General features: G+C 38.5%; 1 protein-coding gene across 6 annotated transcripts in view; it reads left to right on the top strand.

The window, feature by feature from the left end:
• The window catches only part of CHID1 (chitinase domain containing 1), a 127,483-nt gene that overhangs the window by 52,066 nt on the left and 50,309 nt on the right, over positions 1 to 25,108 (top strand). Inside the window, exon 10 of one of the 6 annotated variants that reach the window (XM_075162973.1) lies at positions 595 to 766. The exons of the other annotated variants lie outside the window; for them this stretch is intronic. Coding sequence (XP_075019074.1) covers positions 595 to 685 — 91 coding nt within the window. The 3' untranslated portion in view covers positions 686 to 766. Of the gene's footprint in view, positions 1 to 594; positions 767 to 25,108 lie in introns of those variants that run through there. 6 annotated transcript variants of the gene reach the window in all.

The following is a 25,108-nucleotide window of genomic DNA, read 5'->3' as shown; positions in this document are numbered from 1 at the left end:
CATAAAGAAAACAGAAAAAAGGTTATTAGTGTAAAATAAGCTTTCTGCCACTTAATTGGTAATAGGCTGTTTGTAAGGAAGTCCTAGTTTCTAGCATCTGTGAGTCTTTGAAAACTATCACTATCACATCCAATTGAATCCCAGAATGGGCACAGCTTGTTCAGAGATGCTCTTTCCCCCTCCCTCCAAAAAAGGTTCCGTCCTATTTCTTTATTAATACTCTGTCTACATCAGGTTTTTTTGTTCTCTAATGAGACACGTGGCTGAGGCTGATCCTATTGCTTCTCATTTTTGTATGTGCTTCATACTACATAAAAAAGGCTGCTTAGAAGCTGTGTCCAGTGTAGAAGTGGATGGCTTGTATTTATTTTTCTCACCTTGGCTCCTTAGTGAATTTAAGCTTCCAGTTTCTTGGTGGTTGTAATCCAGTGTTAGTCATGACCTGTAAGAAGTGTTGAAGGTTTGAGTCGTGGCTCCTTTAAGGCACCCGCCATATGTTGTAGTGATAGTGATGTTAAGGTAAGGTACTGGTATTAAAATTAAAAATCTATTCAGTTAAGTGCAGCATAGTGGGTATCAACTTTTTTGTTGTAGGTTTCTCTTCAGGTTTTTGCATCTGAAATGTATTGCATGTGTACATGCAATACGGGTCTCCAACATGCCAGTGCTCCTTGGCACACTGTAAGGTGCACACTGTCTTGTTGAAGCATATTCATCGGAATCTGATCATCTTTAACAAGAGAGCTGGAGAATTGTAAGTTTCAGTGGCAAACTGTATATTCTCAAGTTGTTTGATGTAAATGTAATATGCCCTTAAATTGGTTATTACTGTATCTTATATATAGGATTATGTGCAGAGTGCAGAAACCTTTGCTGGTCTCATGTTTGTGTTTTTCTTTAGGATAGGAATTATGTGATGGAAAGAGGCTCTGAACATAGGTAGATTTCATTCACTGAATATTTTTTCAGTCCAAAAGTTCATAAAATAACTTGCAATAGAATTCCTCTTTGCATAAAATATTATCTGGCAGTGTTTTTTAATTGCAGAATGTAATCTAAAGGTAGAAGTACTTGGTTACCATTCTGCTGAAAAGATATGCAACCTTTCCATGTAACATCCTTTTTCCTTCATACACGCCATAAAAAGTAGTATGTATATGTGTGTGCTGGTGAAGGTATATATATCAGGATTAAATGAAATGAAAACGATTTTTCTTTTACAGCACAATGTAGTTTGTCTTTGGGTGTTGTTACAGTATGAACTACAGCTTATATTTGCAGTAACAATGTGTTTGTCTTGTAGCTCGGTCACAAGTTAATACATTGAGTCAATCTCAGAGATTGTAGCACATTCCAGTGCTTTCATCAGTGAAGTACCATTGTTGTTTAGCTGCAGGGAAGCTACATTCCTGTATATATTTAGTTCTGACATAATTTGTATGAAATACTAAGCCTGAAATAAGGGTGTTGTGCCTGTGATTCCCCAAATCACCTCTAGTGCTTCTGGCAATGTTTTCTGCCCTCTGGCTGTCAAGAATCAGGTGTCTGAACTGCTAAGATGCAGTCATTAAAACTTACCACTGTATTAAAATCCTGTCAGAACATAACGATCTGGTGTTGCTGACTTGCTGCTCTAATGATCAGTTTGTTCCAGCATGTCCTCTGTTGGTACCGCAACCTGACAGTGTTTCTTCTTCACCTCAAAAGTGTATGTCTTGAGTAAATAATTCTTCAGTATGCCCTGAAGCTTAAGAAACTGTTTAGCCTTTCTGCAGAATCTTTACCTTTGGGTCGTTTTTGAGACCTGTAGTAGGTCAGCAAGCCCCTCAATCTCATGAGCTTCTTACTTTCAATGTACTTTTTTTGCCTTTAGCTATCTGCTCTTCAGAATCTCTCTTAATCATTGGGACATTATATTTCAGTTGCAGTAATACTCATTGTTTTCTTTTGCCTTCTCATGGGAGGTTAGACAGCAGTGCAGTGGTGTTTTCCATTTTGTGCCATCTAAAACCTGTAGCCTTTATGACCTGGGCTAAAAGGAACTGATAAACTTCATTGCTAGCTATGAATTAAAAGCAGTGTAAATCAAAGGCTATCATGTGGCTATGGTGCCACTTACGTTTAATAAATCAGCCACCTTTTTTGAGCACATCCCTGCTAAATTTAATGTGTTAAGGACATTTTGTCCTTTTTTTTTTTTGTGTAGTGCTGAAAGAGGGAAGATACATCTCTGATGTTCCACCTGGCTGTATATAACTTTTCAATATACTCTGCATCCAAGCTGCTTTTGTTCCAAATGTAGCTGTTGAAAAGAGATATGTGAATAACTCCATTGTTGTAAGACAATGCTGTGTGTGCTTACCTTTTATTTAAAGGAATCTGAATAGGGATTTTTATGTTAATTTTTAAACACTTAAGAAGATTGATATAATAAATTGCCAGTTGAAGCAAGGGAGAAACTAATTTGACAATGCATTGTGCTATTCAGAGATAGAAACGAAGATGATTTGCAAGCTATGTGAGGATGTAGAGTTCTACTGAGAATTTTCTTGGCTGCCTGCCATTTTGTAAATAGCAGGTAATAAAAAGTAGTACTTAGAAACAGATAGAGGTGAGCTTTTTCCCCTGAATTACCATGGCAGTGTCTTTATTAGCAGCAATTTAAGAAGATTTGGGCCACCTGTGACTCGTGATTTTTGTCTTACAAGGTAGCAAAAAAATTTGTGCAATGGACGCTTTTACTCTTCAAGCTTCAAGGCTTTTACAACATTTCTCTTCATGCTGTAATTCTCTCGGGATTTCCATTACTTCCCTGCATACCAGGATTCTGTCTCCTGATTTAATCCATTTTGCCCATAGTTTATGTAACATTGGGGAGATATTAATATTTCAAATAAACCGATGGACCAATTAGTTGTGCAGGATCGAATATCCTCTTGATCTGTCCACCCCCCCACTTCATTGGAGAAACTGTTAAGCTCTTTCTTCTTAAATTGTACTGCTGGGTCAGACGGTAAAATCACGGCAGTGATAGGAGGAAGTTACAATTGGGCCTGGAATCGGAAAGAAGTTACTTCTATATTACAAATGTCTAAATAATTCAGGAGTGTTTCAAGAGGTTTATTCTATCAAATTCCCTCTGGGATATTCTGTTATGTGTGGCTTCCATGGTACATCTGTCCCTCCCTCCCTTTAGGAATGGAAGGTGAGCGTGAGCTGTTAGCTGAAAGTGAAAGACTAGTTAATTCATATAAAGTAGATAGAACATCTTACGAAGTAAAATTATTGTCATATTTCAGCTTGTCCAAGTTGTAAATATGACCTTAAATACAAAAGCTGTTACAATTGTTTTTTATGTAAAACACATTCCTTATTTCTTTTGAAATGAGGGAAAAGGTGGTTTGTGTTTATTAGGCAAATGATTGGTTCTGCAGTTCAGTTGTAAAATAGCATACTGGCTGTGGGTGAGTGTGTATATCTCAGTGCATCTGTTTTAAAAAAAAATGTAGTCAGTTGTGATATACATTTTAAATGGTGGGCATATTGCTGTGAAATGCACTCTTCTCTGTCTCGCAGGATCTTTTTTAATAGTAAGTTTGTTACAGGCAATATTTAGGCAGTCACATTGACAAAATAATAATGACATAGTTCTTTACTGTCTCATTGTTGTACTCTAACCATTAGAAGATAGCATGATGGAATTGGGAAAAGTACTCCTGTGGTTTAAAACAAAGGGAAGAACCAGAAACCTTTACTGTAAGTTAAATTTACTCATGTTCATAGATTTGCATGTGAGTGTCTGCACCCAATGTAAAGTAAAGTGAAAGAAACTCATTGCTTTGGAAGCCTTATTTGGGCTAGTGAGATCACTAGTGGTGGACCTAAAACCACTACTAGCCCTGACTAAATCTCTTCAAATATATGGTTATTAACAAACAACATAGAACAGGTAACGCTATGTGTGTATCCAGATTCCTTCGTTATCAGTCCCTTAGCTCCCATTGCCCCATCCTCAGTGCTGAAAGGATAATGATTAATTTTTGCCTGGTGTTGACTGTCCCTCACAAGATACTCGTTGTGTTCAGTTCCATTGCAAATCAATTGGGGATGTGTGTGAAAAGGGCCTCCTGAAAATGTTTTGTGTATACGAGCTAGCCTAGAGCTGGCTAAATGCGCTGTGCTGACTTCTTGGATCGTGTGCAGTATAGATTCCGCTGGGATGCTTCTGATTCTGAAGGCATGAAGTCATCCTCTTTTTGAGCCAGCAGCCTGGATGAAGTTTATCAGTCACCCTGGGACCTAGCCACCACTGACAGGGATGCATGGACTATAGTGTTGGCTCCAGGCAGCGGGGTATTTTTCTCTTATTTCTAACCTGGGAGAGTTTTTTACCTTTTCCTGAGAAATACATCCTGGGGTTTTGGGGTGTTTCTTTGTTTCTGTTTTTGTTTTAGTTTTTTTTTGGCCGTTGCCCCCCCCCCAACTATTTTATATTTAAGATGAGGAGGACCACTTTTTTGTTGATTAGTGTGTCATCTGACTGAAAAATTGGGCTGGCTTGAAAAATAATGGAACGCATGTTTCTGAATACAGATACTGAAAGATGGGGCTTGTTTATCTTGCAACTTAAATAGAGCCAGACTCTGATTGTCTATTCTCTTTACTAGAAAATTCACAGTAATGAGATAATTTGTATTTTTTTGTTGAAGAAGGGGCATTGTTTAGTGTATGCTTGTGTAGTGTATGCTTGTTTTTTTAACAGACAGGCTTTTCTTTTAAGTCTTAACAGAAAGCAGCTTGGAGTTTTTCTAATCTTAAACTGATTTTGCAATCCTCATTATCTAATTTTAACATTAATCCATTCAGTGAATTGAATTGCCGTGATTGTTAGGGAAGCAGTCAGAATTAAAACCAAGGTATGACTTTTTATAGGCCTGTTGAAACTAATCTGAATATCATAGATTTAAAAGTTGGATTGAACTTTCTTGGTAACTCAAATAGAATTTCAGTTGGTTGAATTTATAAGAAGATAATTATATACTCCTTCATTTGCTAAAGAGCACCGCTTTCAAAGCTTTATTTAGCAAGCTCTGAAACTTAGGGTAAATCCTGATAAAGCAGAGTTCTTTGCTTTTTTTTCTGATCTGCTAAAGTAATGTCTTCATTACTTGGCTACATGTATGCTGTCAAGCAGGCTGGCACAAAAGTGGTGCTGGGGACCCAGTGCTTACACAATGAGTCTTTGGGCATTTTTTCTTTGGGATGACTCTAGTCTGGTCCTATGGACTGAAAGTCATTAGCAGTTAGAGTGCCTCTTCTGCTGTTGTTTCATCCAAAAAAACCCCATCTGTTTCATGCACTCTGAGACTGCTCCATGATGCAGACTAAAGTATGGTGTTAGGTTTTCTTTAAAAGCTCAATCCTGATGTGAGCTAGAAGTTTGATGTAGGCAGAATCATACAATCTAAATGCCTCCTTTCCACACAATGCTTTCAAACAGTACAATTAAAAAAAAAAAAAAAGTAAAGTTACAAAACACATTGATTACTCTTTGCATAAAGCAGTGGAAAAATTTCTGTAAAAATCTTTTAACATTTCTCAAGGCTGTTTTTTGTGCACGGTCATTTCAGAGGGCAAGAATAAATGTGCATGTTTATTACAATTCTAGAGGAAAGTAGCAATCGCAGCAATGAAGTATGCAGAGTGATCTAATTCCTGATCGAAGGACTTGATAACCGAGTCAAGAGCCAGCGTGGATGTATGTAAGACTTAGGAATAGGCTTGAAGCCTTGAAGTAATACTTACAGAAAAGAGTAATGGAGCGTATAGCTACAGAGTCTTTGCAGTAATAGAAGTGCAAATATGTTCCACAGCGTTAATAGCTTTTGATTTGTGCAAACAGCTTGCTTACGCTTGGACTTATACAGCAGGTGATTGAATGAGGTTTCTGCTGATAACATTCAGTAGCAGTATAAGGTCCAATAAATTTTTTCTTCACATTTTCATGAGATATTTCAGCATATTATTAACACCAGGAAGTAGAGGGAGGTGGGTTTTCCCCCCCCTAAATTAGTTCATGCCTATTTTAGGAAAATGGATCTAGAAATCTTGAGTAATAAATTTTAGCTAAAATAGTTTTGGATTTTGTGCTCTAAAAATAGGACAACTGCATTTCAGAATGTTACTGGAACGTAGTGTTGTTCATGGCTAAAATGGAAATCAAGGCAGACTCTGATACTTAATCTACTTTTAGGAAAAAAATACGGTATGAAAATTATTACAAATTAGTTATTTGGAAACTCAATGAAATTTACAGGATTATGCCCAAAATATATCTATATATCCTAAATATTTACCTCTTTCTGATAGTTTTATGTATATCATTTCCATGTTTAAATCAAATGTTCGTTTTGTTACCCTATTTTAGAAAGAATCTGTCTTTGAAAAACTAAAAATCTCTCCATATACCACATCTTTGTAAACCTTTTGCAAGTAGCTTCTGCCTTTTGTTATTTACCTGCCCTTAAGGTTGGGGAGGGGAAAGAAAATTCCTCTAGAATGGTATTTCATGTAAAGTTCAAGGTAGCTGTATTGCCAGGGTTAGAGCAGGAACGTGCACTTCCCTGTTTGTAAGTGAGGACGTTGATCGGGCGAGAGGGTTACAGTGGAGTCTGTAAGTTCTGTGACCCCGTTTCTGTGAGATTGGGGATAGTCCTAATGCCAGCCTCAGATAGGGTGGGGGTGTAGATGGCAGGTGGTGCTTGCAATCTTGAATATAAAATTATTTACTGCAATGGTTAAAACCCAGAGGAGATTGTCGTATCATTAGTGTTTCCTTGTATTTACCAAAATTTAGAGACATCAGTATTTTACAAGATTAATTTTTTCCTGTTTGAGTGAAAGGAAAATTTCCATGAGTCCTGGGCTTTGAGTCCCAGTAACTTATCTTCTTAAGGTGTTTCCAGCTGAGGAGTAGTTGTGGGTTAGAGGTCTGTGCTTAATATGCTGATCACTTGGAGCCATAAACGTGGAAAGGTAAAAGTCAATGAAGCTGTCACTTTCCATATTCTTGCACTGCTTTGAATTAGTTTTAATGGATTTAGATATAGTTACATTTCATTGGATTCTACATTTTATAGTAATAAGGCACTAGACGGTTTGAGAAAACTCAATGTAGAAGTGGAATATATTTTAGTATTGACAGTGCAAGTGAAGTTATGATTGCCATTGGGAATAATAATCTATAGAACTGGTCCTAGATTTTAGCATTTGTGGATTATGAGCATATGGAGATAAATCAATGAGACGTGCATCCTTAGGGAGAGACCTTTATGTACCAAACCTGGGAAACTAACATGATCATTGCAAACTGGCATGGCTGAGCCCTCATTACCCAGTGAATACGCGATGAAAACATCATGCGGAGCATAGTGTCTCCGCAGTTAAGACTGAAATTTTGAGTTATAAATATGATGTGGGTGTCTCATATCACCTTGATTGCTGCTTACAAATTAAAAATCTAGTTTCTTCTGTATTGGGATTGCACTGTTTGTAACAATTTTTTTTTTTTTTGACATTGTCTTAGCTGGGTCCGGCTTTCTGAAGTGTTTAGTTTACCCTGGTTTTGTTTCTGTTCTTGAGTTTGCATATTGAAGGCCTCCTGAACAATTCTTTTTTTGCTGATGAACATGTCTTTGGGAAAATGAATTAGAAGACGGGGAATGGGTAGAATAGTTAAAGATTAATAGTAAATTGTCTATCATTTGTAATTGCTCTTACATTTGACCCTGGAAACCAATATTATAAGCATCTGTATGTGTATAGTGGATATCATGTTGCAAAGGTTTAAATCTTGAGTGTCAGTGTCTCCGTAAGCCTTACTTGAAGATGCCAATTACAAGATTTTTAGAACTAACGGTCAGTAAGGGCAGCAGACACGGTGCTTCCATTTAAAAGCATAGCCAAGTATCTTTGTGATACTTTTTCTGATTTAGAAACAATTATACTAAAGAATGTTTTAGCTGTTCTTTTTATTCTTCCACGCAAATCTAATCATGAAAGAAAACTGATCAGTCTGGTGATGGAAACTGTCAACCAAAGCCAGCTTTGTCTTAAGAAAATCAATTAAAATTTAAGTCAGGAGAAAGGTGCTTGGTAAGTGTAAAGTAAATTTAGCCTCTCCCCAGATTAAAAAAAAAAAAAGCCCTGTACCACTGGTGGTAATATGTCAAGCTTACAGAGAGCCCCACCAATAAATTTCAATCAGATCTGATTGATCCTTACCCCTAGAGTCTTCTTGAGAAAATCCATAAAGGGAATATTAAGCCTAAGATATGCCTGGAACCCTATAGTTGACTGGCAGCATTTATTTAGCAAATGTATTAAGAATAATTGAAAATCTGTGGGTTTTTAAAGCAAAAATCTGATATTGAATCATGAGCTTGCCTAAAGTAAAACATGGATAATTTGCAAAGAAACCATTTGCCATTAGTCTTTTGTGAAATGGTCATTATCAATGTGCATAATAAAGGAGTGATGGCGTGCATTATTATGTAAGATCTTCCAGGATAAGTAATATTTTGTTAGAATCTGTTTTATAGTACCATGAGAAAGAGATGTATAAATAGGAGTGTAGTAGGAACATAAACTTAAAATCTTCAAGTGCATCAGTAGAGAGATTCAAGCAGTAGGGAGTCTGTGGCAACAGGTGAAACAATTTGTTCTGAAGGACTCCTCAGTAATCTTGTACTTGAATAGGAAAAGAAGTGATCTTTTAGCTGCAGTAAGGAAATGTCTTCAAAAATAGTGGTAGTTTTGAAGCATGGAAAAAATTTTGTTTTCTAGAGCTGACATGGAACCATTTGTTTCCAATTACATTAATGTGCATATTTTGATATGTGCTGTTCAGAATTACATTCTAAATAATTTCTTTTCCATTCACTTTCTTTGAGTTCACTGCAGTTAGTTACTAGAATTCCCTTCTTATCAATGGACACAAATTAAGATCACCCTCTCTGCTCTGCTACATGTTGACAGCTTCTCATTTGAAATTAGAATGTTTCTGTTCACATGGATTCTGTACATTCTGTGTAGAAAAACCACTGAAGCAGCCTAGTGTAATTCACTCTGACACCTATAGAGGGTTTAAAATTTTAAGAATGGGTTATTTCCACAATTTTTTTTTTCCTACCTCCTTAGTATCCTGTATTCCAAAATGCGCTCACAGACCACTAGAGTAGTATTAACTAATCTAGGTCGTATTTTCTGCTTGGCTGTTTATATTTCAACCACTGTTCTGAACCTTTCTTGGATTCTGACATTTATTTATCTGCTGTTTAAATGTCTCTGTTCCTCCTTGCATGAGTTTGGAAATCTCTGTAATTAAAATATTTTGGCAGCTTTAATTTCTTTGGTATCTGAATTTTAGTAATAGGATGTTTCCTGAGCTGAAAATGTTTAAAAAGCTGCTGATTTATGCAATAAAAACTTCTTGTTCACAGGATAAGAAGTTTATTTTCAGAGCTTATTTGCGCATTAAATTTTCAGCTTGAAATCTTGGTTTTGATTGTTATTAGGAGCGAGAAACACATTTTAACATTTATCTATTTTAGCATATTTTACACATAAAGCCTGCAGCTCAGATAATCCACATCCATTGAAAAACTACTGGTTCATGAAAATGGGTCCTCAGCCAGCACAAAATCAGACATAAAGGCAAGAAGAGTAATGCGAGAGAGAAGGCATTTGAAATTAACCTTCCCTCATTTATATAAGTGCATAATGTGGAAAATGCTGGTATATTTATTTATTCAATGCTATTATGTCAGTTTTAAAGCTGATTTTACTTTCCACATTCTAATTGTGTTCTCTGGTAGCCAGTAATAGATAAGTTGAACTAGCAATATTTATTGAAATATGGGGAAAAAATCCTTGCAGAAATAAGCCCAAGTCATATTTAAAAAAAAAAAAAGAAAAGTAGGTTGACTATTTCTACGCAGGTGCTGGGCATTGAAGAAAGACATAAAAAATATAAAATTGTGGCGTAAGTGGTAGAATTATATACTTATTTACTGCAAAATGCTCAAATTCCAAATTTAACTTCTTTATAAAGCTGCTCATTTCAGTATGTGGAGCAATGATTCTCTGTATGTAATCTCTTTCATAGCTGTTAAAGGTTGGAGCATTTAATGAGATTATCTTTTTAAGGATGCATAAAACCCAAGTAGTTTTAGTATTAGGATATTAGGTGTAATGTACATTGTGGATGAACATGTGGATGACTATGTTATAATGCTCTAGTGCAACGGCACAAAACGTCCTGTTTCCCTTGTTCTCTTTCCTTTAGTGTTTTGCCATTTTCATCATTGCAATGTAGTTGTGTTCTCAAGTTCAGTAGAATAATAAAGCAATCATTGATCAATGGAATCTTTATCTGGAATTATTGTTCCACTATTTTAACAAAAATTAACAGCTTCAAATAGTCAGTTTGTCCTGAAGTAGCCATCTAATTTAAGGGATGCATTTGTGACCTTTGACCAGAGCTTTCGAATCCCATCGCCTGAAGCTATGCTTTTTAATAGATGACCTGCCTTGCCCTTTGCACCTCCACTGAACAGTTTCTATTTATGTTTAAATACAGCTTTTATTATTCTAAGTTGAAGCCGTCATTTAAACAACCTGACCTTGTGACATAAGACTTTCCACCTTCAGAATGTTTTTTTGCTGGCACTGCCAGACTGAGGCTCCCATCTTTCACCACTGGCTACTGCCAGCATGGTACCTAAGGAGAACAGTGCTGTGTAAATGTTTTCCTTTCCTTTGTGTTTGTGCTAAATCTGTATTTCCAGTCAATATACCTGGTAACTAATGGTGCTGTGCCAGGGGGGAACAAAGCCTCCCATCCCCTCCAAAGCAAACTGTAATATAAGACTAGAACCGTTCTGGAGTTTGGAAAGCAAATTATAGGAAAAACTTATTCAAAACAGTCAGGCATCTGTGGAGGGAGACCCTTGTTCTTCCGGCTAGCAAGATGAAATTCAAGGTTATGTTTCTGAAGGGAAAGGAGAGGAATATGATGATGAAAAGGCAGAGTTTTTAATAGAACTAAAACTGCTCTTTTTCATTTTCTTTCTCAATTCTGCTGTTGACTTCTCTGTGAAACCTTAGCAGTTTATTTAACCTCTTCCCCGTTATTTGAACTATCAGAAAAGCAAACGTGTATGTATTTCAGTTCTAGAAGTAATGCCGGTAAGAGATCTGCATTTGAACTTTGGCAAATATTGAGGTTTTTAGTATAGATGAAACAGCTTGGAATTAATTTCAATATGCAGTTTGTGCTTTTGTAGCGATTCTGTATCTAAAATTGAAAAGATATCACTTAACATAAAAAGACTGTGGTACATTATTCAGAGCAATATAGGTGAATATAGGTAATGCAAAATTCAAGAACACTGGGCAGTGATAGTATAATAAATATTTGGGTGTCAGCTAGAGACCTTAACTGGGCTATGCTTGTGTTTTGTTTGGGGTTTTTTTGAGGTGTTAGGAGGAACATCTGATCTTTTCACTGAAAGCAAAGATGTGTTTTGCCTTACCCAGTAATAGCTTTTCATGTTTTCCAGTTTCTTGAATTACTTCAATCATATACATTTAATCAGTTATTTAATGAGTCCTAGGCATTCTGTCTTCTTGTTCTTCACTCCCGATTCCTCTGATTTCTCTTAAAGGCTCTTCCTGTTACCCTCACTTACTGCCTTGTGTCCTGCACCTTCAGACTCTTGCTAGTTGTTTGTCTTAGGTTATTGCTATATACATATAGCATATATATAATATATATGCATATATATACATATAAAATCTTCATGAATGGAGTTGCTTTGCCTTTTCTCTGCAGACGATTTGTCTGGAGGATGGATTTTTCACAGGGAGAAAAAATGTGGAGTCTATTAAACAAGCAAAACCTCCACCCAGGATTGCTGTAAAGTTGCGGGGGGGGGGGGGGGGGGGGGCGCGGAATTCACCCTCATGGGAAATAAACTGAACTTTTGCTTCCTAAACATGTTTCATACTAACAGTGGTTCAGGTAGATAATTTTTATCATGCAAGAATCATCTCTTGAAATGAGCCAGAGAACTCAGCCTTTCCCCAGCCCTCCAGTGGATAACAATTCTGTCCTCTGTTCCCTTCTCTTTATGGTTGCCAGAGCTACTGGGAGAAAATAAATAAAGGGAAGTCATAGAATATTCTGGCTTATTTGATAGCCTGCTGAAGGGGAGCTTTTTTGACCAATTTTTACAGCCTTTAAAAGAAAGAAATAACTTTAGAGTTTGGCAAATGTGTTGCTTTATTGTGAGGTTTTTTTGGCCTTTATTAAGAATAATCCTGGAATATTGTGCAACGAGAGATCTTGGTTTGGATTTTGAAAATGTTGACATTCTGATACTTTCTCTTCCTTCACAATATTAATTGGCAGCATTTTCCTCTGTTATAGCTGAACAAGGAAGGTCATTTTATAGTGTCCTCTTTGCAGTAGCAGGAGAAGGTTGTCGCAAAACTATATGTTCAAGGATAGTCTGGGGATGTTATAATATTTTCACCTACTTTGAAATGACTTTGAGGAGATTCCAAGTTATTTGTCTTGACCTCAGAAACCTCCTTTATCAGCTGCTGTATCAGATACAGACTTCATCTTTCAATGGCTATCACTAACTTGTTCTGTCTCCTGAGGAAGAGAGTCCTTATATGTTTCTTCTTTCAGCTCTTCCTGGTACTCAAGCTGAGCAGAATTAGTTTATCCACTTGAAAGTTCCAACAGTAAGTAAAAATAAAATTTGGTTCAGTATTAACAATACTGCTCAAAACAGCCATGTTATTTTACAAAGCTATTTTGAAATTATAAAGGTTGTTGTTAATGTACTATTACTCTCATGTTTGGGAACTAGGTCTTTAAAATGGCTTATTTCATAGATGCAGATGTATTTGTTAGATACAGATGTAATACTAGGTAGATATCTAATAACCAGTATATTTCAGAGGAAACATTTTAAATTTATGCCTGCCTTTTGTTTTTCTCTTGCATTGGTAGTGCTGGTCTTATTTAATTTTTCTTTCAACAAGCACTAAGTCTTGCTTTTCTCCTTATGTCTTTCATCTTCAAATCCCACCAAAAACTTAAAAAAATAATTTCTAAATAGAGCAAAAGATTTTTTGCCAGACCTCTATCATACTTTATTTGCACTGCAATAGCATGTAGGAAACCCAGATATGCACTCCATAAGCACAGTACAAATGAAAAATGCACTGTCTCACCCTTAGTGATTTTGGTCCTGTATAGATGCTTCATTAGCCCTAAGTAATCTTCAACTTTTTTTCGTGTTTTTTTCCCACAAGGTCCCTAGCTTACATGACTGCAAACTGTTACTGGATTTTACATTCCTCAAGGAAAGAATTTGGAAAAAGTAGAGCTTTTTGGGGAAACAAAAAAACCAAGAAAAGGACGACTGAGAAAGATATTCTGGTCACATTCAAATGCCAGGTAGATGAAGGGAGTTGTCAGTGAAGAATGGTACTTAGCTAGGTTACATCATTTCTATTTATCAAAGATACTGTTCTCGGAGAACTAAGGCTATTGATATAGTAGGTAGTTTTCTGGGAAACAGGTAAAAAGTGGTAATTCTGTTTGTCTCAGGCTACTGTATTCACCTTTCTTTTTTTCTTTTTTCCTTCTTCCTTTCAAAACTGTTTGAGATGCTAAGGTTAATGAATTTTAATTTTAATTTGGCCTTCTCCTTGGGTTGCTGACAGTTCCTTCTACACCACGGGGACCTTTCTTTTCCAACTCACTTCATGTTTCAGTAAGAAGTGGAACATCTGATGGAAACTTCTTCATGAATAAGTGAACTCAACTGGAACACAGCCAAACACTGTCAGAACTGGCTCCCTGAATCCCAGTTTTGTGTTTTACCATGGTATGAGAGATTAGATTCATTAACCTCTCATTAGAAACATGTCGATGCTAAAATCCCACAGTATGCTAGATTCAGCCTACTAGAAATCCCAAAAGGCCAGTTACCGTAAAAGAATTAACATTATTTATTCCAGAATAGTAGGTTCCTCATTTGGCTCCGTTCCATTTAATTGATATGGTAACTTGTTAGGTGCTTTTGCCTTTAGAATTAGCAGAAATTTTATTAATCCAGACAAAACTGTGATAAAAAAGCTTTTATCATAGTGGAAATAGAAGTCTTGCAGTATAAAAATGTTATTTCATTATTACATTTTCTACATCTGTATATGAGAGTATTGCATGTATAGAATATGGTATATATTTTACCTATAAATATAGTAACACTTGCATGAGTTATCTCTGTACCAGTAATGTCTTAACTTAGACAGAACTTGCTATTTATAGAAGGATATTAAATCCTATTTGAGCAGATCCAAATGCATCCAGATATTACAGCACTGTGTTTAATTCCAGGTAGAGTTCAGAGTATGAGGTGGAATGAAAGATCTTTTCCATTGCCTTTTGACCTAAGGAGCTTTCTCCTCTAATGAGAATAAGCACTGCAAAATAATTTGAATAAGATGGAATTTATTCTGCATCAGTCATATTATATAGCTTCTACTCAAGCTTGATGCGAATGCCAGTTAAAATCCATAAAACAAGTAGCAAATGACCCTTTACTAGCAATACATTTTCATGTGTATTCATCTGCTACTGTGAGCAAAAAAAAAAATTTCCATTTTGTGTGGTTATTAGAAGAAGCATGAAATAATGCTTTTGAATCATTTAATGTCATTGCTTGAAATGGAAAAGAGTATTTTCAAAGACATTGCACTTTGTTATGCAGAGCTATGCTTATCAGCCACTATTATTGGATATTTGGCTGCTATTTCAAAGTACATAAGAGTTGAACACAGGGTCATTAGTAAGGAAGTGAGAAAGAGTTAGGCTGGTGGAAACATGTTCTGCCCTCCCTGAGATAGAAACAGGAACAGCCAGAAAATCTTCCTAGCCTGGTACAGCCCTCAGACTATTACCCATTATTGGTTTTCCCTGTGAGTGGTGATGAAGCTGCAACATGTAGTCCAAGGGCAATCAAAAGAGACTTAAGGGCCTTGGGACAGTTGGTAAGGGAATCAGGAGCATAGGTAGTTTTTTCCTCTGTCCAGCAATCCAGTTGTGGGCAGCAATATTGGAAGAAACAGACAGACCCAGTCTATTAATACATGGCTCCGTAGCTGGTGTCACCACCACAGTTTTGGGTTTTTTGGTAATGAGATAATCTACACGGCACCAGGCCTGCTGGCGTCAGATGGGATTCACCTTTCTCAAAGGGGGAAGAAGGTCTTTACTCACGAGCTAGCAGGGCTGATTGACAGAGCTTTAAACCAGACTTGAAGGGGGAGGGGGACAAGCTGTGGGACAACATGCCGAGGTTAGAGGGACGGGGTGCTAACGAGGGCCCTCAGCCTGTTGCTCTGCGACGTGCTGGGTACACTGGAGCACACTTGTAGACTTACAGAGATGAGCCAAGGGCTCCTGAGGTAATAGGAGCCAACAGGGAAACACCAGTGAAATACCTCAAAGGAATTAAGGTGTGTTCCTCTAAAAAGGTGACTCCGCCAACAGCCCAGCTGAAGTGCCTCTGCACCAATGGACGCAGCGTGGGCAACAAACAGGAGGAGTTGGAAGCCACTGTGCTGCTAGAAAGCTACGACCTACTTGCCATTACTGGAACTTAGTGGGATGAATCCCATGACTGGAGCACTGCCATCAATGACTACAAGCCGTTCAGAAGGGACAAGCGAGGAAGGAGAGGCAGAGGCGTTGCCCTCTATGTCAAGAAATGGATAAATTATGAAGAGCTGTCTCTGAATAGCCATGAGCAGGTTGAAAGCTTATGGGTAAGAATTAGAGACGGAGGCAAAACAGGGAACATTGTTGTTGGTGTTTACTACAAGCTGCCTGGTCAAGGGGAACCTATTGACGAAGCCTTCTTACTCCAGCTACAGGAGGCATCATGCTTACAGGCTTTTATCCTGCTGGGGGACTTCAACCACCCTGACATCTGCTGGAAAAGTAGCATGGCGAGCTGTAGACAATCCAGGAGACTCCTGGAGTGCGTTGAGGATAACTTCTTAAACCAGGTAATAGACAGCCCTACCAGAGGGGGTGCGTTACTGGACCTGTTGGTGACCAACGCAAGTGAGATAATTGGTGACGTCAAGATTGGAGGCAGCCTGGGCTGCCGTGGTCATGCACTGGTGGAGTTCACAGTCTTGAGGGCTATGAGTCAGGCGAAGAGTAAAGTCAGGACCCTGAATTTTAGAAAAGCAAACTTCCAGCTGTTCGAGGATTTAGTCAATAGGACCCCCTGGGAAACTGCCCTCAAGGACAAGGGAGCAGAACAGAGCTGGTAGATCTTTAAGGACACTTTCCATAGAGCACAAGAGCTCTCAATCCCCACGTGTAAGAAATGAGGAAAGGATGCAAGATATCAGCAGGGATGAGTCAAGACCTGCTGGTCAAACTAAAGGGCAAGACAGAAATGCACAGGCAGTGGAAGCAGAGACAGGTATCCTGGGAAGAGTTGCTCGGTTGTGTAGGGATGGGTTCAGGAAGGCCAAGGTGAGGCTGGAGCTGAACTTGGCAAGGGATGCAAAGAATAATAATAAGGGCTTCTATAGGTATGTCAGCCAGAAAAGGAAGGTCAAAGAAAATGTACCCTCCCTGGTGAACACAACTGGCAAACTGGTAACAATGGACGAGGAGAAGGCTGAAGTACTCAACAACTTTTTTGCCTCAATCTTCACTGGCAATCTCTCTTCCCAGACCTCTCGAGTGGATGGACCTCAAGGAAGGGACTGGGGGAGCAAGGTCCCTCCCACTGTAAGAGAAGATCAGATTCAAGACCGCCTGAGGAACCTGAACATACTAAGTCTATGGGACCCGACGAGATGCATCCCAGAGTCCTGAGGGAGTTGGCCGATGTAGTTGCCAAGCCACTCTCCATGATATTTGAAAAGTCATGGCAGTCAGGTCAAGTCCCTGGTGACTGGGAAAAGGGAAACATTGCACCCATTTTTAAAAAGGGTAGAAAGGAGGACCCTGGGAAGTACCGACCTGTGAGCCTCACCTCTGTGCCTGGGAAGATCATGGAACAGATCCTCCTAGAAGCTGTGTTAAAGCACATGGAGGACAGGGAGGTCATTCGAGACAACCAGCATGGCTTCACCAAGGTTAAGTCTTGCCTGACCAACCTAGTGGCCTTCTATGGTGGAGTGACTACACCAGTGGACGTGGGAAGAGCTATTGATGTCATCTATCTGGACTTCTGTAAGGCCTTTGACCCAGTCCCCACAACATCTTTCTCTCTAAATTGGAGAGAGATGGATTTGATGGACTTTTTGGTGGATAAAGAATTGGCTAGGTGGTTGCATCCAGAGAGTAGTTATCAACGGCTCAATGCCCAGATAGAGATCAGTGACGAGTGGTGTCCCTCAGGGGTCTGTATTGGGACAAGTACTGTTTAATATCTTCATCAATGACATGGACAATAGGATCGAGTGCACCCTCGGCAAGTTTGCAGATGACACCAAGCTGAGTGGTGCGGTCGACACGCCTGAGGGATGGGATGCCATCCAGAGGGACCTGGACAAGCTGGAGAAGTGGGCCCGTGTGAACCTCATGAGGTTCAACCAGGCCAAGGGCAAGGTCCTGCCCCTGGGTCAGGGCAACCCCCGGTATCAATACAGGCTGGGGGATGAAGGGATGGAGAGCAGCCCTGCCGAGCAGGACTTGGGGGTACTGGTGGATGAAAAGCTGGACATGACCCAGCAATGTGCGCTCGCAGCCCAGAAGGCCAACCGTACCCTGGGCTGCATCACCAGCAGCGTGGCCAGCAGGTCGAGGGAGGTGATTCTGCCCCTCTGCTCTGCTCTGGTGAGACCCCCCCTGCAGTGCTGCGTCCAGCTCTGGGGTCCTCAGCTCAAGAAAGACATGGACCTGTTGGAGCGGGTCCAGAGGAGGGACACAAAAATGATCAGAGGGATGCAATGCCTCTGCTATGAAGAAAGGCTGAGGGAGTTGGGGTTGTTCAGCCCGGAGAAGAGAAGGCTTCAGGGAGGCCTTGTTGCAGCCTATCAGTACTTGAAGGTGGCTTATAAGAAAGATGGGGACAGACTTTTTAATAGGGCCTGTTGTGACAGGACAAGGGGGAATGGTTTTAAACTAAAAGAGGGGAGATTCAGACTAGATGTAAGGAGAAATTTTTTATGATGAGGGTGGTGAAACACTGGAAGAGGTTGCCCAGGGAGGTGGTAGATGCCCCATCCTTGGGAGCATTCAAGGTCAGGTTGGATGGGTGAACCTGATCTAGTTGAAGACGTCCCTGCTCGTTGCAGGCTTGGACTGGATGACCTTTAAAGGTCCCTTCCAACCCAAACCCTTCTATGATTCTATGAAATGTCTTAAAAGAAATATGTTTAAAAGTCAGTAAGGGCTGATAGGGTTTTGCTGGACCAAGGTATTAACGTGCATGTGGCATTCAGTAGTACACACGTGCCTTAGTCTATGCAAACTCAGTTGTTTTGTGAAACGTGTTGCTGTGCATAACCCATATAGATCATTAAATGAAAATTTAATTTCCATAGCCAGCTCAGGAACTTAGGACCTAAATGTACTTTGTATCCCAGCTTTGATTCAGAGATTGCTACTAAGAGCAGATTTATTTCGTCTCTTATCTCCTGTATTAACAAAAAGGGAATCCAGAATATGTAAGTGAATTCCAGAACATGTAAAGCAAATCAGTGCTGCAGATTGACTTTATTTTCCATTGTTACTGGGATTAATCCTACAGCACTTTAGATAATTTCAACCACCCACCTTAGGCAGGATACGGTAAGGTTATATTTGATTAGTGATGTACCCTCTTCACATCCTCTGCAAAACAAAAAGGCAAATGACAGTGGCATCCCAGGATGTTTCGTTTCCACTGAAGTTGCTAACAACCTTAAATACCATTTTATGTTTTCTGTTAACAAACTCTGACTACTGCAGAGGAGCAGAGAGAAAAAGAGACAGTATTTCAAACTCAAAGTATATTCTTTTCATAGTCCAAGATATGAAGAGTAGTATTCTTAAAAAACCACATGTGAAACTTGCTTGATATGTCATTTATAAAATGGCTGGGGAAGCTTGAATTTGCATTTATTGGCTTATATCACTTTTGAAGCCTATTTTATAAAATAAGCAGACAGATTTCTGTGGTGCCAAGTTTAGGTGTTAAGACTGATTTTTGTATTTGGGGTTCATGGGATTTTTCAGAATCATTAAGAAACACCAAAAGCCTGATAAGAATCAGAACCAGACAATTTTTTCATCAATGAGGGCCTCTTGTCTTCGTTTGCAAAGTGAAGCAAATTTTTAGTTTCAAAGACATGCTCAGATCATTGGGGTTCTTGGCTTCTTTGAAGTGACTGGTACGTAGGTATATAGAATCATAGAATCCTTTAGGTTGGAAAACACCCATGAGATCATAGTGTCCGACCGTAAACCTAACACTGCCAAGTCCACCACTAAACCATGTCCCTAAGTGCCATGTCTACCTGATTGATGCATTCAATTAGCTGTTAGGTATGGAAATAGACATATCTATTTTGACTCAGAAGCTATAATTTGTTGATTTAAAACATGAATGAGGTGGCAGAACAATCTTTTAAAGGCAGTGATGGGGTTTTTTTGCCTGTAGCAAGCTCACCAGACTGCCCTAGAGATTTCAGCATTGCTCACCAGAATTTCACCGTGCCAAGGAGTATTTCTGACATTTCCAGTTAACTTAAAAAATGAAACTTCTAACAGATGTTATCTTTGAAAGAGGGCGAAGAAATGTAGGACAATGTAGACTTTCAAAGTTTTGACTAAGGTGATTAAACACTACTGATTTGTAATTATTTTCATTCCCACTTTTTGATTAACAGATATATTTTTGCTTGTCCATGTGCACTATTTCCTTCCCTGGTTTTCTAGGGAAGTGTGACATCTTCACCATAAATTCATGTCTCAAGGCAGCTTTTCTTTTTGTGTTCGTATTCAGATAAAGAGCTCTTCATGATTCTTTCCGTGGCTCATATTCATCAGATCTGTGAATACTGTTAGGAGAATCAGGTGTTATTGGCATTGGCATGTCTTGTATGCTGGTGATGTTTAACTTCCCTGTAATAGTCAGCTCTGAGACAGCTGAGAGTCTTGGCATGTCTTCTTGAGGTTATGGAGTGGATGGGAGCAAATCAACAGGCACTGAATGTAGAAGAGGATGAAGTAAGGACAGCAAAAAGGAATGATACGAGATTATGTCAGTACTTCAGTATCCATTAATAGTTTATGGAATGCTGTTTACTAAGCATTGGTACAACTGATGTACAACATTGGTACAACACTTGGCACTTTCTCGTCTATTGCATCATTGCAGTAAGTCTTTTGGCTGCTGGCACCTGGTCCCAGAGGTTGCGCTGGTCTCCTTCTGGATGTCAGTCTTGCAACTGTGTGTGTTTTAGTTGTGTCAGAATTGCAATCTGCTCTGAGGAAGTTTTGTCTTCAGTCGCTGGAACAATGTAGAATGTGTATTTTCATGAGGTTACTTGAGTAGGGTGTATCTTTGGAAGGGCAAGACTGAATCAACCATCTGAACGGAAAACATAAAAGTAGTGGATTTATGGAAGTGTTTTCCACAGGGATTAAATGTATCAGCATCACTAGAAAAATAGGTTTTTCAAATACAAAAGGATAGTCACCATGGTTTCTGCAAGAGTAAACTGTGACCTTTCGCTTGCCGGTCTTGTTTGAAAGAGGTATATTACAAGTAATAATTTCATTTTTATTTGGATTTTTTTTTTCTTCTTTTAGAAAGAATCTGGTAAATTGCCTCAAAAGATCAATAAAGAAACATAGTGGTAGAGAAGTTAAACTGTCCTTGTTATGTATAATGGCAGTCATTGAGGTAATAAGAACAAAAGGATCAATGTATGAAATAAGAAGTTATCAGCAGCATGATTTCTTTAGAATACTTTTTCAAAAAAAGCTTGAGTGATTCCAGAATCACACTCAGTAGAGAAGAAATGTTTTAAATATATATCTTCCAGTTACTCACTGTTGTCAGTATAATTTTAGGGTTTTGTTGTCAATTTAAATTAATGTTTTATTTTGAAGAGGTGGAGGTTAGAATATCAGAAGTTTGGGCTATGTTTAGAGTTAAGATATTAGAGAAGCTTTCTTCAAAGAAAATGCAGGGCAGGAATTCAGTTTGGTTTTCAGATTTCATCAAGCAACACAGAGTTGATTTCTGCAACAGAAAGTTGCACCTATCTCAACAAAGCAAAGTAAGAAAATACATCTCGGTTGCCTTGATTGGTGAGACCCCTTTGGCTTCTATTGTGCACAACCTAGAGGATTCTTTGTTCAGTAGTTTGGGGTTTGTAGTGGGGTTTTTTTGAGGTGGGTTTGTTTTCTTTTGTTTAAGGGTAACTTTACTGTTATTCTTTACAAAAAGCCAAGAAACATTTTCCTAGAATATTAAACTGAAGAGCAGAATATTACACTGTTTGGTAGAATAGCTATAAAGGAACAGCTCTCTTCTGCCTGCTGGTGATTCTTAGTTGCATGTATGCTTTTCAGTATGTGGAATTCCTGACTTGCATGATTTGAAAATCACCTGTGAGATGTGCCTTTGTACACCCAAGTGGAACTACCTTAAGATTTGTCAAGAGTTTTAATTCCAGAGATTTTTTGCTTTCTCTGGTGCTAAATACTGGAGGTAATGTAGCATATTGCTCAAAAATAATGACATACAGATATCATACTTGTCCACACTATAATAATACTTGTTTACTTTTATGTACAAATAGAAACTTTGGTTCACTTTGTAACTTTCTAGAAAATGCAGTTTACCAGGAGCTTCCATCGGACCTGAAAAGCAAAGCTGCTTTCCCCTCACAGAGTATCCTGTGGCATTTTGTGGGCAGTGTTTTTTTCCCCAGGGTTGACATGATGATGTCTATTATTCTGAATGTGTTCATTTGCAGAGATGTGCTGCATATAAGAGTGATATTTTGAGATTTGATGTTCAATGACATTATTGCTAGTATGGTTTTAAGGACCTTAAGTCTCAAAAGTCTTTAACTGTAAACACCTGCTGGGGCTTTACTTCTGTATTTTTGGCATGGAAGAAGTACTTTTGAAGTTGATGGGCTTCTCTGTTGGGTTTTAGAGGTTTAGGGTTTTTTTCTTTTTCATGTGAAACAAACCAATGTACCACTGATTAATACATAACTTTTTTCTTAAATTGCAATTGAGTATTCTCATGAGGGGCAGTGTCTACTAGTGATACACTTAAAAAGATGCAGTAAATGTCTGAGTTCCTTGATGCATTCTATAAAAAAAAATTTTGCCAGTTTTCTACTGCATCATCTTCAGGGGGTAAGGTCTCCATTACACACAGTGTATTTTGTTAAGAGACCAGTTGAAAATGAAAGCAGGTTGTTCCTGACCTCTCTGCTCAGTCACAGTTCAGCTTTAATTTTATATTCTTTCACCTCCAGATAGCTTGAACTCCTGGATATAGCACTGATGGTGACACATGCTGATTAAATTTGCCATGACCTCTGAATATCACAGGGCCACATAATTGTCTTTCTCCTTCTAGCACCCCATTCTTTTAGTGGCACTTTATTGCAGCTAGGAAGGTTCTTTAACTGATGATAGTGAAACAATGAACAGTGTAATTTGGTGAAAGTGTAGGTTGCCCATCATTCATTTATCTGCTGTTATTAACTTCCATGAGAGCTGTGTCTGCTTTACATACATGTGAGTGGGCATCATGACCCCTTATATAACAATTATTTTGAAAGGTTTGAGAAAGAAGAGTTGTCATCTGGAAATATCTTCTTAGTTTAAACAATTGTCAGATCAATGTTTTTTTTACATACGTACTCTCATAAGTATTAGGCAAGCCTAGAACATATTGATGTTAACAGGCATGACATTTAAGTTAGTTGCACAGAACACTTTAAGTCACTGTATGACTAATCCATCCTAGTGAATCCATATAGGGTATTGAACGTTGGAAACTCTTAATGCTAGGGAAAAGAGGTTTCCTAAGGGAAACTTCAGGATGCTTGACATTCTACCTGAAATAACAGTAAGCAGTTTCTTAAAGATGTCTTTGTCAGGACTTGTGTGTTAGCTGCTTTTCTGTTTCCCTTTCTGGTCTTACTGAGTGATTCTGCTAAACTTAATCTTGCTTCCTTCACCTGCAGGAGAACTTGCTTTTAAAGCGAGAGCTGGGTAATCTGCTTGGGTACAAACTGTGATTGCTTAGCAGGCCCCTGCAGGTGCTTTTTGCGTAGCTGAAAGTTGAAAACTACTTCCTAGTTGTTTACTGTCCTTTAGATCTTTGCTTTCTTTGGCAAAATAATTCTTGCAACTTTGGAGCTTTAAGACATCCAGTATTTCCATCAGTGATGTTTACTGGGTGATTGATTCATAACCTGGCAATTGTTGCTAATCCAATGGTTCTGTATAGTTTCTGAACAGCTCTTTTACTAAGCCAAATTCATATATGCATCCAGTAATTATCTCAGTAACCAGGTCACATGCAGTGTTCATAAATGGATGCAGATCAGCTGTATGTCCTTTACAGCCACTAACCAGCAAATACATGATTGTGTATTTTTAGAGCTAAGGCAGGTCTAGTCTTCCTGTGGCTGCCTACAGTCTCATTTTCAATTACTTCTACATTCAATACTCATTCTTCATAATAGAAGCTTATGTAAGCTTTCTATTTTTGTCTCATTCTAGCTGTGGCATATGAATAACTTTTAATACTCTCTAATAGCAGTGAAATTGCAAATACACACTTCAGGGCATTTTCTTACTGAGGTTTGCTAATGTCTGCAATTCATAAAGACCTCAGTGGTCAAACTGACTGTTCCCCTCCTGTCATTCAGCCCTGCATGGTGAATTGACATTCAGAAGCTTGTAGCTAATTAAACTGTATAATAAGTATACTGCCTTTAACAGTGGCTGTTAGCAGAGAGTATACTTGGCATTTTATGTATTCTTTCAAGATGATGCAATTTTGGAAGTGGTATCCAGGGAAAGGTTGGTCAACATTTTTAAATGATGTTAAGCAGATGGTCTTTGAGTGGTGCCAAAGAGCCAGTACTAGACGGAAGGGCTTTGTGATGGACCAACAGAAACATAACGGTCTCACATCAAGCGAGTGTTTCAAGATCCAAGAGATATTATTAAGGCATAATATTTTGACTTCTATAAAATGAGAATTAGCTTGTTTTCAGGTAATAAGTGATTTACAGAAGACAGCAAGTTCTTGTATCTGAATCACTGTCTTGAATAACACTGGCCACAAAATTTTATGTAAACTTTGTATGTGTTAGGACATTTTGACTTTCATTGTTCATGTGTCTGAGATGCTTCTTAGGTATTCAAAGTGTTTTACGTGATCACACAGTGTTTTTTGTAAGTCAACCATTGTAACTCAATGTGTTCATAAAAAGACCCATTGTTTTATAATCTAAGGGTGATGCATACCACCTACAAAGAATTCTTGTGTACTACATCCCTGTAGTTGCTGTGGTCTATCAGTAATCTCAGTGCCCTCTTGCCTGCCTTGGCAACAGTTGTGCAATGCACTGATGCTTGGCTGCTTTTCACCAGCATCCCCATCTCTTCTGCTCCTGGGTGTTTTCTTTTTAAAATCACAGGCTTTAAATCCTTTTTTTTCTTTCTTTTTTTTTTTTCTTTCAAATTTCATAGTTACAGTGAAAGATGTAGCAGTCATCTTGGGTCTGAGGACAAGTGGCAGAACACGTATGCCTAGGATTTAAAATAGATTCTAAAGTAGCCTACCTCTCTGAGGAAATACAAGCTGGGTACAGGGATGCTGGAGGATGGAATGATATGTACTCTATTAACCATGCATGAGTGTGCTGTACTGATGATGCTGAAGCATAATGTTGAAGGGCTGAGGAAAGGGACAGAGGTATACACCATCATTTACAGCCATTCTTAAAAGTGGACTGCTCTACA

This window comes from Calonectris borealis, chromosome 14, assembly GCF_964195595.1.
Source record: "Calonectris borealis chromosome 14, bCalBor7.hap1.2, whole genome shotgun sequence".
In the NCBI taxonomy this organism is placed as follows: Eukaryota; Metazoa; Chordata; class Aves; order Procellariiformes; family Procellariidae; genus Calonectris; species Calonectris borealis.
The sequence above is the reverse complement of the archived record's forward strand: the minus strand, read 5'-3'. Positions and strand labels throughout refer to the sequence as shown.